Source organism: Martes martes, assembly GCF_963455335.1.
Source record: "Martes martes genome assembly, chromosome: 1".
Lineage (NCBI taxonomy): Eukaryota > Metazoa > Chordata > Mammalia > Carnivora > Mustelidae > Martes > Martes martes.
In genome coordinates this window covers 213,042,404-213,060,439 of record NC_137888.1, presented here as the reverse complement: position 1 = coordinate 213,060,439, position 18,036 = coordinate 213,042,404, and the positions used below count along the sequence as shown (strand labels likewise).

At 65.1% G+C, this 18,036-nt stretch overlaps 1 protein-coding gene across 2 annotated transcripts in view; it reads right to left on the bottom strand.

Annotated features, from left to right (window-relative positions):
* Nucleotides 1-1,663: 1,663 nt before the first annotated feature.
* Nucleotides 1,664-18,036, bottom strand: part of MLLT1 (MLLT1 super elongation complex subunit) — a 64,396-nt gene continuing 48,023 nt past the window's right edge. For both annotated transcript variants that reach the window (XM_080801393.1, XM_080801394.1), the window contains 7 exons: nt 13,550-14,104; nt 9,477-9,564; nt 7,481-7,589; nt 5,177-5,276; nt 4,796-4,867; nt 4,525-4,596; nt 1,664-4,345 (listed from right to left, as the gene is read on the bottom strand). In XM_080801393.1, the coding sequence (XP_080657519.1) occupies nt 4,217-4,345; nt 4,525-4,596; nt 4,796-4,867; nt 5,177-5,276; nt 7,481-7,589; nt 9,477-9,564; nt 13,550-14,104 (1,125 nt within the window). In that variant the 3' untranslated portion in view covers nt 1,664-4,216. The remainder of the gene's footprint in view (nt 4,346-4,524; nt 4,597-4,795; nt 4,868-5,176; nt 5,277-7,480; nt 7,590-9,476; nt 9,565-13,549; nt 14,105-18,036) is intronic.

Here is an 18,036-nt window from a genome sequence, read left to right as displayed (position 1 = left end):
GTGTGAGGACGGAGCTCGCAGATGCGTTCCGGAAGAGGTGCGCAGGCGGCCGCTGTTTGGGAGGGAGCGTTGTCGTGGTCGGGAGCGGACCGTGGCTCCCGAGGGACGCATGAGAAAGTAGACACGGAAAAGCAGCAGGAATGAGGATCACGTGCCTGTGGAATCTGCAGACTCGTCTGGAGTCATCAAAACAGACACAACGTAAGATTTGTAAATATTCAAGGCAAAAGCACTGAAAGGGGCCAGAGACGTCCTATTGATGAAACAAATCACCAAAACGTTATGCAACTATTTCCAACTGAAAGACAAAAAGGAAACTTTAAAAGGCACCAGAGACCAAAGCCTCAAAGGGGCGAGAGACTGGAGGGCTGACTTCTCAGCCAATCCGGCGGGAGGCAGACGGTCCCGGAGCGGCCGCAGAGCCACGGCGGAGCGCGGAAGAGAACGCAGCCGCCCACCTAGAGCTCCGCACTCCGTGGAGACACCTGTACGCACCAAGGATGACACAGACTTTTTTCTTTCTTTTTTTTAAGGAACTGAATTCCCTGCCGTTAATGAGAATTCCTCAGGCTTCAGGCCAGGGAATCCCAGATGGACCCGCGGGAGGGAGGAGGGCGCCCCCCCGGGGCCAACACGCGTGAGCAGCCGCGGGACCACGTGCCTGGGCTCGAGTCTCAGAATGTGCCTACGTGCCGCGCCGCAGGCCGGCGGCTCTCCGGACCGCTCCGTCCGCCCCGCGGGGACCCCGGCGGCAACCCCCGCGCCATCCAGGGCTCGGGAAGAGGCCGAGCGACGGTTCCCCGCCCTGCTGCATTCTTGGCCCCGGGCAGTCAGCCCTTCAGTGTGTGGTGGGGCTCCACGTACCCTGGGAACCCCCGGGACCCTCTCTCGCTCGCTGCCCCTTCTTCAGGAGCTCAGGGCAGAAACTGCCCCAGGGGACTTGCAGAATCTTTCTCTGGTGGGAAAGACAGGGTGGGGGAGCCCTGATGTTGGAAGCAGAGGTCTGGGCAGGCTGAGAAGGCAGGCTCCCTGGGACCCCACGGGGGCCTGCCACCTCCCTCGCAGCTGCCGTGGGCAGAGTGGCCGGGAGCCAGCCTGCCGCGCGGGGCACTCAGGGACGGGACTCTCGCAGGGCGGACGGGACTGCGTACGTGGGGCCCGTGAGAACTCGGGCTGCCGCGGAGTCCAGAGCAAAGGCCGCCACGGACAAACCAGCAGGCAGGCCACCCGGCTCTCAGCAAAGGAAGCTTTACCACCCTTTTTCTACCTATCTTGCCCTTTGTCGTCCTCCCACCCCAACCCATCCCTTCACCCCTCCACCCCCGCCCCCCATCCCTCCCATCCCCTATGCCAACCCATTCCCCCCCACCCCCCTACACACCCACTCTCCCATACTGTGAAGTCGGGCTTGGTTTTCAACCCCAGCCTTGCTGCCTGCTTCCAAGGAAAGAACACACCATCCAAAACAGGACCCAGGACCAAATTCTCCACCATCATCCCGCTCCTGGATTTCTAACGGCGCCGTCTGCGTTCCTCCAGGAGGCCAACCGTGCTCACAACCCCCCATCCCCACTCCCCCTGCCCGGGCTTGACGCCCGCCCTGTCCCCTTCCTGGCTGTTCCAAGAGGAACCAAGCGGACGCACGAGGCTCCACATACAGCTCTGCTTTCCCATCTGACTTTATTTCACTTTTTTTTTCTATAAAACTCCTCCATAATTTCACAATTTAACAAAAAGTTTAAAATCCAGGACAGAAACAATCCTGTAACTTATTACAAACACGATTCTCCTTTATTCCTTTTATCCAGGAGTTGGTCTCGGGCCGATGAGTGTCCTAGTTCCTAGTGAGACACATTCTTTGTAAAAACCCTTATGGGTAAGAAAGGTATTCGATACCTTTTGCTTTCAGGTGTCGGTTTACATTTTGTTCAGGAGATAGCAAAACACAGGGATTTGCACTGGGGGCAGGGGGCTTAACACTAAACACGAGGCAATCACAAAGTGCCAGCCCCTTCCTATGGAAGTGTCCCCAGAGCCCTTGGAGGCCCAGCTGCCGGGCAGCTGGGGGGGGGGAGCAGCTGGGAATGCTGCAGTCAGGGTCAAGGCCCTGGGTGCCTGGCATGTCCATCGGGTGGTCATGGGGCCAGCACTGGGGCCTTCTGGCCAGAGGAGGTAACTGAGAAGTGGGTTGGTGCTTCTGAAAGCCCCAGGAACAGCAGGAGAGGCCAGACGCTGCTGCTCCTGAGGGCGGGCCAAATCCGGGCCTTCCCCAGGCGTCCTGGGCACGGCCTGGCTCCAGAGCTGAGCGCCGCTCAAGCTGCCGCACGGGGCTCGGGAGGGCCTATGGCCCTGCCCAGCAGATGCTCCCGAAGGGGAAAGACCAGCTCAGGCTCCTGGCTGTGGCCCCCAGCAGCCTCCGCACACAGAGGGCTGGGCAGCGGCTGCCTTCCGTGTAGCCCACGTCAGGCCGCGTCCTTCAGTTCGATGTCTTAGAGTTTCCAGAGGAGAAAGGTGCCCCACTTTGGAGTATTGTCGGCCTGCCTGGGGAAGGGGACGGTGACGGCACGGGGCCCGCCACACAGGCCTGCCCTCTTCCTAATACCTCAAGGCAGTGGGGTCAGGAGAGAATCAGAACAGACGGCGAGGAGTCATGGCCGTTTCCTCTGCAAAGCTCCTGGGCCTTCCCAGCGAGGCCGAAGTCTGGGGCAATCTTGGAGGCAGGGCTCCCCCAGGAGTGCTTAGGGTCTGCCTCACAGACGAAACCACCGGGAAGGGGAGCCTGGCACTCCCCGCATCGGAGCTCAGAACTGGGGGCAGGAGAGACTCTCTGACGGTGGGCTGGGCGGAGAGGGTGAGCCCACCTCTGGGCCCCACCCCAGTCCTCTTCCCCACGTCTCCTTCAGGGCAAAAGTCGGGGGAGGGGGTCGGGGGAACCTTGAGTCACGGTCTGGGGGAATAGAGGCCGAGCACACAGGGCCCCCGCCCCGGGGAGCCCCATCCCAGGTGGGCTGACGCCACGAGGGCGTCCTGGCTGGGAGCGAGGGGCCGGCGTGGCCCTTGGAGAGTCTCAGGCATGCGAGGAGCTGGTCTCTGGACCGGCGTGACTCGCAGGGGTGGGAGGGCCCAGCCCAAGCCAGAGCCGCGTGTGCCCAGAAGGGCCTGCCACTGGCTGGGCCCGGCCACGAGGGGCTGGCTCTGAGTCCTGACACTCCTCAAAAAACTCCACAAACTATCCCGTCTTATTTGGCAAAAGCTCATTTTTTCAAAGTTCGAAGACTCCGACAGCAGAAGGAAGAGGGTCCTATGGAAGGAGAAAGAGGACGAGCCATGGGGGGAGGGGGCGGCCCCGGTAGGGCCTGCAGCCGGCGGAGCCCAGGTCGGCTCCCAGAGGCAGCTGCCCGTCTGACCAGGCACCAAGTGCGCCCAGGCCCCTGGGTGCCCGCGGACCTGCAGGCCCGTCGTAGTGTTCGCCAGCCCCGGGCGGGGCCCTCCACACCCCGGGAGGATGACTCGTCCCCTCGCCTGGAGAGGGCCCGTGCTGCTCCAGCTCGGCCTCCGGCCCAACGACCAGACCAGTGGAAACGTCTTAACCTAAAAGTCCCGCCGAACTCACCCCCCACCCCCCACGTGCAGCGCTGCCACGGAAACGCACACCCGGAAGCCGCTCTGGTACCTACAGTGCAGACACACACGCACACTAGAGAGAACTATACAGACGGAGTCCCAGCACAGTGAGAGCCCGCGGGGGGCTGCGGCCCTCTGCGCTCCTGGGGCGCGGGGTGGGGGGGGTGAACCGTTCGGGGAGGCTGGAGGCAGTGCCCTGGCTGCTCAGAGAGGCCCGGGCAGTGAGACCAGGCCACGCGCCCCTCCGTGGAGCGAGGGCCCCACTGCCGGCCACCTTTCCTCCCCTTCTGAAGCGAGGCCGGTGCTGCCTTCAACACCCGCTGCTTTCCGAGTGGGGTGCGGGGGACGGCCCCTGCGTGTTGGGGAGCAGCGGCGCTGGCCGGCCCCCCCTCAGCCTCAGGGCTCCCGCTAAGGTGGTGGGGAGGGCGGGCCGGGAGCCGACGAGGAAAGTGCAGCTGGCCGTGTGGGCCGAGGACAGGGCGGTCACTAAGGCAGTGCTGCGGGTGGGTGAGTCGAGAGAGGAGGAGGAAGGCGGGGCCCGGATGCGGCCGCCCAGGGCCCCAGCGAACGGGGCCCAGCACCCGGCCCAGGGTCATGTGGCCACGGCCTCCAGGTAGCTCTGCAGCTTACGCACGGTGGTCTCGTCCAGGGAGAAGAGATCGAAATCGAAGGTGGTGTTGGTGACGTTGAAGTGGCCGGTCTCCTCGATCAGGTTGACGATCTAGAAGGTGGTGGCAGGGTGGCGTCAGGAACAGGGGGCGGGTCTGGGGTGGCCCTCCCCCCAGCAGGCTCCGAGGGGGGAGAGGAGTGGGGGAGGAGGAGGGCTCCCTGGGGAGGCACCCTCCGGGCAACCCCCCACCCCCAGGACCCGCGGCCAGGGGTGGGGGCGGGGCACCGAACCTGCTGCAGCACGTTGCGCTCCCGCAGGGCCATCAGCCTCCGGTGCAGCTCTACCAGCTCGTCCGTGTAGGCCTAGGGGGTGGCGGATGGGCGCTCAGCCCGCAGCCGCCCCGGCCCCTGCCGACAGCTCACCCCACCCTGCCCGTGAGCCCACCCATCTTGGCTCAGGGCCCAGGGGAAGAGGAAGGCCGGACAGGGCACCCAGCGGGAGAAGCGCATCCAGCTCTGGGGTCCCGGGGCCCCCGCCACCTGCCCAGGCCCAGCCCGCCACCTTGTCATAGGTGCTCCTCTTGAGGATCTTCTCGGGCTTGCCGCAGGACTCCGGGCTCCTCCGGCCTGATGCCTGCGGGACAAACCCGGGTCTGCTCGGAGTTCTGGCCTGGCCCTCCCACCCCTCCGGGGCCACTGAGGCCTGGAGGGTTCAGGGCCTGCCCATCCTGGCGAGCAGATAGCTCTCTGGGGCCTGGGGGGCGGGGGTGGGGAATCAAGCCTAAGCCTCAAAGTCTTGGAGAACCACAGCCCAGGAGCAGGCCACGGGCCATCCCTCGGCCTACGTCCAGGATGTGAGGGCTGAGGCAGAGACCTGATCACCCAAGAGACCCCCTTCTCCTCCTCCTGAGTGGGCCACCTGGGCCGCCCCCGACCCCCTTACCTTGCTGTTGGGTGGGGGTGGTTTCTTGGAGGGAGGGGGCTCTCGGCTGGGCAGGCAGGAGTCGGCGCTGTTGTCACTCTCACTGTCACTGAAGCTCAACCTGAACACGGGACACGGCTCTGTGTCAGGCCTCCGCCACCCACTATTCCAGGGACCTGGGCTGCTGCCCCGTGGGCCTGGCGTCCACCCCACATTCTCACTTCCGCGCTCCCCTAAACCGACCTCACTCCGTTCTAGGCAGCTACTGCCAATAGAAAGCAGCTCAGAGCACAGAGCCCCAAGAGCAGCGGGCCGGCACCCTGAGAGGCTCGGGGTCGGGCCCCAACCCGAGGGTGGTCTGCTGATCTCGCCCCTGGGCCGGGTTCCGCTGCTGGTGGCGAGCACGTGGAGCTGCGGCGCTCGGGCCAGCAGGCCTCCCTCAGGGGCACGGGGCAGCCTGTCCTGGGGATGAGCAGTCAGGCTGTCTCAGAGAGAAGAGCGTGATGACTCAGGGTTCAGAATCCCCCACACGCATGAGCCGAGAGCCACGTCTCTCTCTCTCTCCGTCTCTGCACTAAACATGCCGGCCGCTGCCTTTAGCGTTCCCCGATCTCCGGAAGCCCAGGACGCAGGTGCGGAGGGGACCCATCCGTGGGCCAGGCACACACAGCACCCTTGGGAAGACTCTGTTCAGGACCTCTGGGCCCTGGGGACACCCCACGGCCGGCCCGGGAAGGAGCAGCCCCGCAGCTGCGGCTGCCTAGCTCCTCTACGGCACCGCCGGTCCGCCGGCTGCTTTCTCCCGCTGCCTGACACAGGCCTCCCCAGGGAACAGTGCAAGAGGCAGCGGGACCCACAGAGGCCAGAACCTCAGCCCGGGGGGCTCTGTTCTCGCTGCCCTGGGGTCAGGGCTGTCCTGTCCTTGGAAGGCTGGGTGGGCTCCTCCCACAAGCAGCACCCGGCCCCAGGGCCCCAGGGCCCTGCTCTCTTCGGGGCCCAGAAGCGGCTCTCTCCCCAACTCCCGCAGCTGCGGGTCCCCAGGAGGGAAGGCAGGCGGGCGGTCTCCTCGTTGCCCGGGCAGCACACGGCGTCAGCCAGGCCCAGGCACAGCCCCGGTGCCCCACGCACCCTTCGGTTCCCCTGCATCTGTGGGCCCCCCACAGAGCCGCTCCCCACAAGGCAGACAGGACAAGGTGGGGTTCTGTCAGCTCATCCCGAGCAGCCACGGGGCCGATGTGGCCCCTTTCCCAGCGCTCCAGAAGGCCCGACCTTCCACGTCCGACCCTAGAAAAGGACACTGAGGCGCTTATGCACATCTGGTCCCTGTGTGGCTCAGGGAGCCTCTCAGGAACGGGGGCCACGTGTGTGAGCGCTAGGGCCCCCCCAGGCTCCCAGTGCCCCCCACAACCTGCACGCAACACTGCCAGCACCACACCGGGCGGGGCAGGAAACACTGCCATCGGTTCCTCCTGGCCTGGGATGGTCCCGACCCACCCTGGCCCAGCCCCAGCTGCCCTGCCCCAAGCCTGCCAGCCAGAGCACAGACCCCTTTACAGCCTCCCTCGGCCGCAGCTCTCAGGACGGCGAGGTAGCCACCGCGACCTGCACAGCACCACTCAAGCCCCCTGTCAGGCTTCCCTGACCCTCGGGAGTGCAGACTCGATGCCCAGCCTCTCCGAGACACGGGCTGCTGACTCCCGGGCCCAGCCGATCCGCTGGCCTGGCGCCAAGGCCGGCACTTGCTGTGGGCTGGAGGCTGACAACACACAGCCGTCCTGGAGGTGGGTGCGCTCCAAGGGTCTGAGGGTACCCAATGGAGGAGCCTGGCTCACCCTGCTCCGAGGAAAGGACAGACGTCACCTTCCCCAGGCCAGCGGGCAGCCATAGCATCTCCCCGTGCTGGGGTGTCTGCAGGTCCCAGGAGAGTTTTCAGTCCGTCCTCACCCTGTGCCACCCACGTGGGTGAGGGGGAGGGGGAGGTGGCCTCCTGGCCCCAAAGCAGAGGAACAAGTCCCCCTCCCCCCCAACCACCGTGTAGCCTGGACCGGGACGGGCCCCGGGCTGCCGGGCCCTGCCTCACTCCCTTCTCGGGTGGTGCCTGCACGTCGTGCCCTCAGCACCCCTGCCCTCCCCGCCAGCCGGCCGCCTAGAGCGCCTCAGCCTCATGGAACCGAGCGCGCAGCCCCCAGGCACCCTGGGGGAGCTCCACGGACGCCGCCCCCCTGGCCCGGCCTCCCCCAAGCCCCCCAGCTGCAGCAGAGGCAGGCCGAGCCACCCCGGGTCGCCCTCGCGCCCACCCGGCTCGCTCCCCGCTGGCCCGGGCACCTGGAATCCCTCCCAGCGTTCGTCTTGCCAGAGGCCTCCTCGCCTGACGAAGAGTCGTCCTCGTCGGACTCCTCGGACTGCAGGTCCTCCACCATGGAGCGCAGGGGTCCTGGGGAGCGCGGCGGGGGAGGGAGAGGAGGGCAGAGAAGGAAGATCAGGGCGGGCTCTGCCTGGACCCTACAGGCTCCCCTGTGCGCTCGAAGGCCACATGGAGCTGCCGGAAACCATGACCCCAAAACACAGCCATGCAAGCCTGCCTCGGCGGTCCCTCCGGCCACAGTGAGGTCTGCCACCCACCCCTAAGAAATGCCCCCATGGCCACCCTCTTCCTGAAGGACCCCGTGGCTCCTCTGCCCCCTACCTTCCTGGCCCTGTTCGCAGGACTCTGGCCCCCGGCCCTGCGCACAGGCCTCTGGCCCCTGGATTTGCTCGCAGGCCTCTGGCCCCTGGTCCTGCCCACAGGTCTCCGGCCCCTGGCCTGCAGCAGGACTGCAGGGCCCTTCCATCCCTCAGGCCGATGGGGCAGCCCTCCTCTGCTCTGGGTGCAGGGAGCACAGCCTCTGCCTAGAAGCCACAGCAAGCCAGCCCCGGCCAGGGAGGGCGAGGCAGCCAGACCTGGGGGCTACAGCACCCTCCCGGGCTGCCTGCGCCCCTATTTGGGCCTGCCCGGCCCTTCGGCAACCCCCTCCGCTGCTCTGGGCCAACCGTCCTCTCCTCTCTCCAGAGGCTCACAGTTCCAGTCCCCCACAGACGGCATCTTGGTTTATATTCCTGTTACCAAGGCAACAGAGGGACACAAAGCCCTCAATTACCTTGGTCACATGATCCTGCTTGGGCAGGTTCCCCCTCCCTTCCCCGTAGATAAGAACCCTTGGAGAGAGTGTGGGCTTTGAGCATCCCATCCCCCATTCCCCTCAGCGACTGCTGTCTGAATTCCAGGCCAGACCCTCCCCCCACCCCCAGCCCCCCAACCCCCCTGCCCATTCTCCAGTCCCCAGCTCTCCCCAACCCTTGAAAAAAGATTCGAGACGGTGGGGGCAGGACAATCTTGGCCCCATCCACCAGAAGAAATGCTTCCGGTTTGAGGGTGAGCCCCTCACTGCCTTCTCACATCAGCACCCTGCAGGCCAGGGGCCCCCAGGCCCACTCTGCACCCGAGGAAGGCCCTCCCTGCTCTGAGGGCAGCCGTGTGGGACTTCGGGCTTCTCCCCCTCCAGCCTTCCCAAACGGGATGCAGGGAAAAGACAGAACCGCAGACTGCTGGGGTCTGAGCCTCAGTGTTTCCCACCCTGCCCCGCGAGAGCCACGCTGAGGTGGAGGTGGGGACGGGTGTGGGGGCCAGAGGGGAAGGGGGTGGGGGAGGGGTGAGCACGGGGTGGGTGAAGATGGGGCAGGGGTGAGGTGAGGGCGGGGTGGAGGGTTGGCAGAGGTAATGAAGCCTCTATCTGCTGGGGGCAGGGGCATTGGCAAGGAGGGGTGTCTGCTCAGGGGTGGGGCCCAAACGAGAAAGGGGCCCCTCTCCAGAGGCCCAAGGGCACAGGCAGGCAAAGCTGAGGCCCCCCTCGGGGACGGAAGAGCCGGGAAGAGCCCCACTTCTCACGCCCGGCCGCCGGTCGGGGGGGGCGGCCTGCTTCTGTGTCACTCTTTAATCCGGTCACCCTGAGCCTCCACAAACCTAAGGACACGCATCTGGGGGTCTGGTCTGGGAACGTCCAGGGCCAGGCTCCCCCACTCTTCCTGTCACCCGAGGCCCTCCCTATCACCGGCCCCAGGTGTGCGCCCGTGAACGTTTCTGGTGTTCAGACTCGGGGTGCGCGGACGCTCAGGCGGGGAGCGAGCCCCCGTGCAAGTCAACGGTGCGGAGAAGACAGTCATGACGTCCTCTGGAGCCCAGACCCCCAAGCCTCAGTGGCTCCAGGCGGCCAGGGGCTGCCCGTGCCCAAGAACACTCTGCGGGCGCTGAGACCCGTCCCCCGCCCTCCCTCCCACCACGCACCTTGACTGTGGTTCTGGGAAGGCTCGAAGTCCGAGTCCGAGCTCGAGTCGGAGCTGGAGCTGGAGTTGGACGGGCTCGACTGCGCAGACTTCAGCCCGGGGCAGCGGGGATGGGCAGGGCAGGGGGAGAGAAAACAAGAGAATCTTTCAGTCCAGAGGGAAGGAGCAGGCAGTACGTGTCCTCTGGAAGCAGGAGCGCCTGGCCAGTCTCCGCCCAGACCCTGAGGCAAAGGGTCACCAAGGCGCCAGAGCCCAGCACCCTTGGCCTAAGGCTCACACAAGCTCTGGGTCCCCCTTCGTCCCAGGACACCAGTTTGCATTAAAAATGCAACGAAGGGACTCGAAATTCCTAGCAGTTCCAGGACAAGCTGCGGACCACACGTCTAGTCCGTCCATCCCCCGGGGCAGAAGGACAGGGAACTAGTTAAGCTCTTAATGCCTCGCAGAGGTTGGCGGTGGGGGGCAGGGGGGACGGGGACGACAGCCCCTCTGTGGCGGCTCATCCCTTTGTGGGCCCTGCCCTCCTCTGGTGGCGGCATGCCCCGGCGGGTGTGGGCTGCGGTCCTGCGGGCATCAGCTGAAGGGCAAGGCGGGCACAAAACCCAACTTCTCTTTCTCCCCCTTGTTTCCTCACAGCCCATCCCGAGGCTGAGGGATTACCCAAAGCCGTCTTCCCGCCACGCGCTACCACCCACCGTGTGCCTGCGAGCACGACGAGGCTGTGTGCGAAGGACAGGCGGGTGAGGCCACGGTGGGCGGGAGCCGGGCCCGTCGTGCTACTGCGGCTCACAACCCCTCCTTCTTCCTCTTCCCGGGGCCAGCTACCCCAAGCCCAGCCACCAGGGGTCAGTAAACGCCAAAGCAGGACACCAGACCTTGGGATTGGTGGGGGGGTTAAGGTACTTGGGGGTTGCACCTGCCGTGGGGACACATGCAGGTGACAGGAGCCTCTGGCGGAACAGAGGCTGCATTTGTTCCTGGGCCCTTGGTTTCTGCCAACAAGCTGCTCCAAAGGGACAGCACAGGAGGCCGTGGGCAAGTGGCACAGGTTCCAAAGGGCAGAAGAGCTGAGCCTGCAGCTCAGGAGGTCTGCCTCGGCCTGGAGCTCCCCCAGCGTGCAGGGGCCCCAGCAGGCCTGTCCTCGGGACAGGGCCTGTCCAGCCCTCTCTAGCCTCCGGGGACCCTCTGAAGGGAGACAGCTTCAGCCCCGGGGACCAGGCGCCCCCCCCACCCCCAACACACACACCAACACGAGGAGGGAGGAGGGGGCCGGGAGACAGGCGTAGTAGGCAGCCCGCAGTGCCCGTTCAGTCCCGGCTGGCGCAGCGTGACTGCAGCAGGACAGGACGGCCCCTCGAGATGACCCGTGGAGCAAGGGCAGCCCCCAACCCGAGGAAGGGGCCCCGGGAGGGCCCAACTCCTCCCTCACCCCATAGGCCCACAGAGTGATGCCGGCTGCCCAGACACAGAACACTTCTCGCCTGACAAGTTAAAGTTTTTTCTCTACAGGTTAGCACAGCCCACCGGAAGCCACTCTAGGCCTTCACGATGTGCATACCCCTGCGTACCCCCTCCTCACCCCCCTTCCCACCGGCCAGTGATGTTCCCTGGGGAGCCCTCACTGGGAAACCCAGCCTAGACAGCCATCAAACACAGACCAGAGAAGACGTGAGACACACACCAGCATGACCCCCAAACCCCAACAGGCCTAGAGCCAAGTGGCTCCACCGACACACAGACCCTGGAGCTCTTACCCTGGCTTTCTCATCCCCACTTCTGGTTTTCAGCCTCAGTTTACTTTGCTGGCCTTTCGTAAATGTGTGTCTGTACTAGATGTTAGCACACCAAGCTCGAGGTCAACTGTGCCACTGACCTCTGGGGGCACAGGATTTGGACAGGACTGGGCCAGGGGCGTGGGCAGTAAGGGCTGAGCACTAGACCAGGGGTGTGGCAGTGCCTGGTTGGGGGACTCAGGTCAGCAGACTCTGGATGTGGGGAGCCCCCAGGGACCGGCCTGGGCCCCGTATCAGGTGAGCACTGGTGGTGTCCCTGCCAAGCAGCAAGACGGCCTTCTCAGGAGGACTTGTCTCTCTTCCTTCCACGCCAACCCAAAGGGCAGGGGAAGGGAACCGAGAAATGGTTTCAGCGGAAAGAGCCTAAAGGAGATGTAGGTCAAAAAGTGCACGGGGGCTCACTGTGAGCACTGCCCAAGTGTCCCGGCCCTCAGGCCACATGGAGTGTCCACAAGGAGGGTGGAGGGCCACCTAGGCTGTGACTGGATGGGGGCCACTGGCTCAGGAACCCCAGGGGCCCAAGAGACTAGAGAAAAACCACCGGAGCGGCTGGGGAGCTGGGCCCAGGGCCAAAGACAAGGAGCTACCCCGCCACCTCTGAGGGCTATGGGGAACGGCAACTCGGGGTCTGGAAGGCTAGCCCGCCTCCTCCATCAGACATCTGCACCTCACTGGGGTCCCAGGGTTGGCTAATGCCCGTGAGTCACCGTCTGGCGTCCTGTGGGTGGTTTGGATCTCACACATGCCGGGACCTCCAGCAGCTAAGCCTTGTCGTTCAGAGATCTCTCGGGACATGGGAAGCTCTTCTTTAACCAGGAGAACCCCCAGGGTTCCTCGAGCAACTCCGGCCTTGGGACACAGTGCCCGAGGCCACAAACCCCGGAGGTCCAGCCAGCCCACACAGGGCAGCCGCCCCCAGGGGCAGGAAGTGCCCCACATAGCCTGCCAGTGCTCACGACGACGACACCAGGAAGGTGGCGTGGGCACCAGCAGCAGGTCACCGTGTGCAGATCGGGGGAGGGGCGTCCAGGGGAGGAGGCACCACCTCTCCCCCACCGTGCAGGTCCGCCAGCCTTGCGCCCGGAAAGGCCTGGCCTGAAAGCAGCTGAGGTGAGGAGGGAAGGGCACCGGCCCACAGCTGGGGGTCCTGGGCAGACGGAGGAGAGGATGGCCGGAACAGCTGCTACCAGCAGCCAAGGACGCTCCAGCCGCTAAGTGAGCTCCTGCTGTGGCCCGGAACTGCTGGGGGCTTCCACAGAACAGGCCCCATCCCGGGGGGGCTCCAAGGTCACTGGCAGATGGAGGAGTGTGGGGCACACGGCACTGATAGCTCTGTGTGTACCCCTAAGCCGGCGGGGCGCATGGTTACCCACGGGCCGAACTGTCGCCCCCAGCCCACATGGTTGCCTCCAACAGTCTGCCCCCGGGAGCCACTCTCCAAGCCCCAGCAGAGCTCTGAGCGGCAACACCAGAGGCAAGGCTTCTGCCTCCCAGAGTGAATGAAGATTTGGAAACACAAAAAGGCAGCGGGGGCAGGGACGGGTGACACAAGTTGGGGGTCACTCAGCCACTCCTCCAGCCAAGCACCTGTCCTCTGACCCCCAGATGCCACACCGCGGAGAGCCCCACACTCCGGCCGCCACCGGAGGCCCCTGGGAGGTCGGCTCCCCAGGCAGCCGTCTGGCTACCGGCTGCCCTATGGCTCAGCCGTCTCTAACGGCGACCTTCAGCGCTGCCTAGAAGAGCTGCTGCGGCCTGGAGCTGCGAACTGCGCGCACGAGAGCAGGTGGTGAGAGGGGAGAGCAGGTGGTGAGGTGGTGAGGCCGGGCGGGGAGGCCCAGCGGCCAGCTGCAGTTCCCAGACCAGAAGAGCGAAGGAAGATGCTCCGGGATGCCCCAGGAGCAGGGGGAGCGAGTCTCCGGACAGACTGACCCTGCGGTGGCCAGGGAAGGCGCCGCGGTGACCCATGATCGGTCCCCGAGACCCTGGCCCGTGCAGGGAGCTGTCCACAGAAGAGGGCTCTGAACCAAGCACCAAAACCGTTCTTCCCTAAGCACGGTCTCTAGCTTGCCTGACCGGAAGGGAAAATGAGGCTCGGCGAGGTGCGGAGGTTCGCCCAAAGCTACAAAGAGCAAGTGGGGACCCCGGACCCCAGCCTCCTCGTGTAACCTTCGGGCCCACAGGCTTCAAGCGGCTCAGGTCCAGGAGAGAGAGGGCGAGGGCGGGGAAGGCGGGGGAGGGCGGGGGAGGGCGGGGGAGGGCGGGGAAGGCGCCGCCTCACCTCTGTCTTGAAGGAGGCTTCGTCCTCCGAGTTGGACTCCTCCACCTCTGCGGGCTTCTTGATCTCCCTGGGCTCACTCTCGGTCTTGACCTTCTCCCCTTTGGCGCTGCCCTTGTCCTTGGCTGGCTTTTTGTCCGAGAAGGAGGAAGACGAGGTGCGGGGCGAGGTGCTGGGGGCGCCCCTGGACCCCTTGGAGCTGCTCTTCTTCTGCTTTTTGGCGCTGGGCTTGGGGGAGTCGGCGGCAGCTGGCCGCTTGCTGGAAGACTTGGGGGGGGGCGGGGGCGGGGGCCCGCCCTTGGGGGACATGCTCTCCAGTTTGGTCTCCTTCAGGGCCATCTTGGGCTCCTTGAACGCGGCCTTGGCCGGTGGGGCCTTCTCTTCCTTGGGCGGCCGGCCTTCGCCCAGCTTCCGCGCGGCGTCCTTGGCGCTCCTGGCCTGCTCGCGCTCCGGCTCCTTGGACGGGGCCTTGCCCTCGGAGTCCTTACGCGGCCGCTCCCGGTGCTCCTTGGCGGCCTTGTGGGTCTTACAGGCCTTGCTGCTCTCCCTGCTGGCATCCTGAAATGCCGGGGCAGGAGGGGGAAAGACACGGTCAGATGGCATCTCGGGGTCGCCCTGCTCCGCCTCCCCCGACCCCTACAAAGTATAATCCACCTGATTCAGACTCAGCTAGAGAAAATCTTCCATAAAGCGAAAAAGTAAGGCAGCAGGTGAGAGTTTTAAATGGAGCTGTCCCTTTAAACTACTAGGAAGTGTCAGCAGGTCCCGGGCGACTGCAGGCTAAGATTCCCCTCTGAATTGAACTGACATTCCCTGAGGGATTCAAGAAGAGTACACGGTGAGTCAGATACGAGACAGGCAAGCCACATCGACCCGCTCCCACTCCGGCACCTCACAGCTTCCCGGCGGCCCAGGCGAGGGGAGGCTGCGCGTGGTGTTGGGGAGGGGCCGGGGGGGGCACCGGCAGGCGGGCGCCCCCTCTTCTGTCCCCACACAGAGCCTGCGCGCCTCCTGCCCAGTCACCCCCACCCCAGCCCCAGTGCACACCCAGCACGGCTGTTCTTTGACCCCCACGGCCAGCATTTACTGAGCACCTGCTGGGTTCCCAGGCCCTGTGCGGAACAGCTCCTAGACCTCTCGGAATCAAAGCCACCTGGGCAGTGTCTCTAAAACACGTAGGACTCTTGGGTGTCCACCTTGGAAATTCAGAGGGTTGAGGGTGGAGCCCAGACTCTAGCCTTGGTCCACCAGGTCACGGAGCTCCCTCTGGGGATGGAAGCAGAGAGGGGCCCCGAGCCAGGCTGCTGAGAAGGCTGGGCTGGGGGCTCCAGCCCTGCACACCTGGGCTTCCTCTGAACGAGGGCAGGACCACCTACCTCACTGGGCAATGGCGCAGGGCCCGGCAGGCAGCAAGCACTCAACCGAGAGGGGACTGCGGTCACTGCCACCAACCCCCCGCCGCCCCGAGCAGCTGGCGCAGTCTGCAGGCAGGAGCCCCATGGGACACCCTGTTCGGGCTTCCTTCCTATCAAAACACCCTAACACCCCGTATATCTGGGTATGCCAGACAGAAGCCTGCTGCGGTCAGCTGCTAAGGGCTCTGGCCCACTCAGGCGGCCAGGTGCACAGTGGAGCCCCGAGGCTCTGCAGAACGAAGGACACCAGGAAACCAACAGAGCCAGACCAAAGGGTGACCCGCACCACGCAGGCAGCCACACTTCACCGGTTCACCCCAAGTGCCAAGAGGACAGCCTGGAGCACGCAGGAGAGGGCAGGCAAGCCAGGAAAACCTCCAGCAGCAAGGCCCCTGCTGCTCCCACAGCCTGCCACGGGACCCTCCCGGCAGAGAGCCACAGGGACAGAAGGCGCAGCCTTGACCACCTCTGATCCACGTGGGTCGCCGTCTTCTTGCAAATCGATAACCCACATCAGTGCCAAAGGTTCGGGGACAGCCCCACATGGCCGTGGGTTGCTGCCACCTCCCTGGAGAAACATCGCCCCGGGGGGCTGTGGCCCCAGCTCTTACGTCACCAGGGCAGGGGAAAGGGATGCTCGCACCACGAGCCCCCAGCAGCCCGTGTAACGGGGCAGCCTCCTTGGGGCCGGCTTGCAGAACGGGGATCCACGCCGCAGCAAGCTGCTCCCCCAAGGAGGGAGGCAAGAAGCAAACTCCACATGCCATCCGGCCTCTTCCTGCAGTGCCCATGTGCCTGCTTGGGCTGCATGAACCGGACCAAGTGCCGAGAGGCGAGGCAAAGCAGAGCCAACTGGCACGCTGGCCGATGCCTCCAATGTGGTTCCCATCATGCCACCTCCCAGCCCCCCAGCCCCGAGACCGGGGGTCCACCTCGCCCCCACAGCCACCCAGGGCCTTCGCAGCAGCAGCTCTTCACCCGGGGCGGCGGGGGGGGGGGCTGCACATGGACCCCCAGATCGTGGGCTCTGTGAAATCACACACTAACTTGAGCATAATGTAGATATTCCCAGGCGTAAGGACTCATCACAGTCATATTCTCAAAGCTGTTAGTGACCCCCCAAAATGACTAAGAACCAAGTTTTAGAGAGAGCTCAGGTGGGCCAAGTGGCTGCCATCAGACCGAGGTGCAGGCGCCCGTGGAGCCCCACGTGTGCGGTCCAGGGGAGCTGCCGGGCGGGGGCCAGAGGGCACCACCTCCATGGGGGCGTGAGCCTCCCAGGGTCCCACCCCACTCCCAGGAGGCTCCGATCCCTGCCTGGCAGGGCGCCCTCGATGGACAGAACCGTCAGGGAATGATCTGCAGAGGGCTGCGACAGCCCGATGCTCCAGCAGTCGCCAGGCCAGGGGGCAAGGTCCTACGAGGACCCACCCCTTCCCCCCAAGCCCCCTCTGCCCCGAGCATGCGGCCTGGCCGCTCAGACCTTTTGGCTCCAGGCTGCAGAGAAGCAACCGGGAGAGAACAGCCGGTGCCCAAAGGAAGGTCCTCAGCCGGATGGAGAGGCTGGCACAAAGGCCGGGCCGTCCGAGGAGAGGAGAGAGAGACCGCCCGCTCTGGAGCAGAAGGCTGGAGAGCCGTCGGCGGAGAAGAACCTGCCTTCGGTTGCCTGAGAAACCCCGTGCGGGTGCCGCCTCAGTCACGCTGCCCGAGGGGAGAAAGAGCCTGGGGCAGGGACGGGGTGGCGGGGGCTGCGCAGTGAACACTGCCCCCACCCCAGACACGCACTTCTGGCCTGGGGGCTCCTGGGGATCTCAAAGACCCCGGCGAGAGAGGCTGCGAGCAGCCCTAGCAGATGCAGCCCCGTCAGCCCCCGCGGTGTCCTGGCCACCCAGGAGGGCATTCCCTCGAGGTGTCTGGGTGGCCTGCAAGCGACACATACAGAAGAAATGTCAGTTCCTACCCCTATTCCGCGGAGCCCCAGATAACCGTGGATGGCTGAGAGAGAAGCCACCAGATCTCCTGCAGGAGTTTCTCTTCCTTTCACCCTCCACGCGCGTCAGGGAAGGACAGGGCCAGGGGGCCGGCAGGGCAGAAACCCCCCCGAGCTGCAGTCGTGCCTGGACTCTAGCCACACACGTCTGGACAGCATAAGTCAGACAAATCAGGGATGTCAGAAACCCACTGGCCTTGTGGAAAGTGCCAGAAAGACCCTCCTGGGTGATGCGGCTCTCCTCCCGGGGTTGCTGACGAGGAGAGCTGTAAGACAGGCCGAGAGCTCCGCCCAGGCCACCCGGGGCGCCCCGAGCCCACAGCACCCAACAAGTGAGTGAAGCAAGAGAAACACAAAGACGCAAAGTGGATAAACCCGTGCGGTCGGTGGCGGGAGGACAGGCAGGTGCCCTGAACGCCAGATGAGCTTGACCTCCGGGACAGAGCCCCGTGGGCAGCTACAGGGGAACAGGACGCACACTCACGAGCTTGTATGCACATCAGGACCCTATCCGAAGGGCTCCAGTGACCACTCCTTAACAGTTCAGAGAGAGGTCTCGGGGAGGCACAGTGCCGCCTGCCCAACAGGACTGAGACAAGAGACAAAAATGGTTCTTCTTGGGGGAAATGAGCCTCCTCACCACACTGTCCCACCTGGCCCTTCCCCTAAATAAGCAGTCTGCGCTGAGAGCTGCTCCCAAAGAAAGAGGCCAAGCCTGGAGCAGCCCGGGGAGGAGGCACCCAGCCCCGGCAGATGGGGCACTCTGGCCACACTCAGGAGGCCTGGGAGCTGGACGGCCGTGGCTGTCGCGCAAACGCTCTGTCTGTGGCCCCCAACCACGTGAGACTCTCGGGGTCCTGTCTGAGGGGTCCTAAGGCCCACGAACACAGTGGGAGCAGGGAGGACGGGGCGGACTCTCTGGCTTTAAGAGGAAGAGGGCGCAGAGCCTGCAGCCCCGCAGCTATCCGTGCGTCCCGCAGGCGCTGACCCTCCGCAACGGCAGGGAGCTGCCCGGTGGAGCCGAGCGCTCCAAGAGGAAGATGCCAAGGGAGCGAGTCTGGGAACGGAAGGTCCAGCTCTGCGGA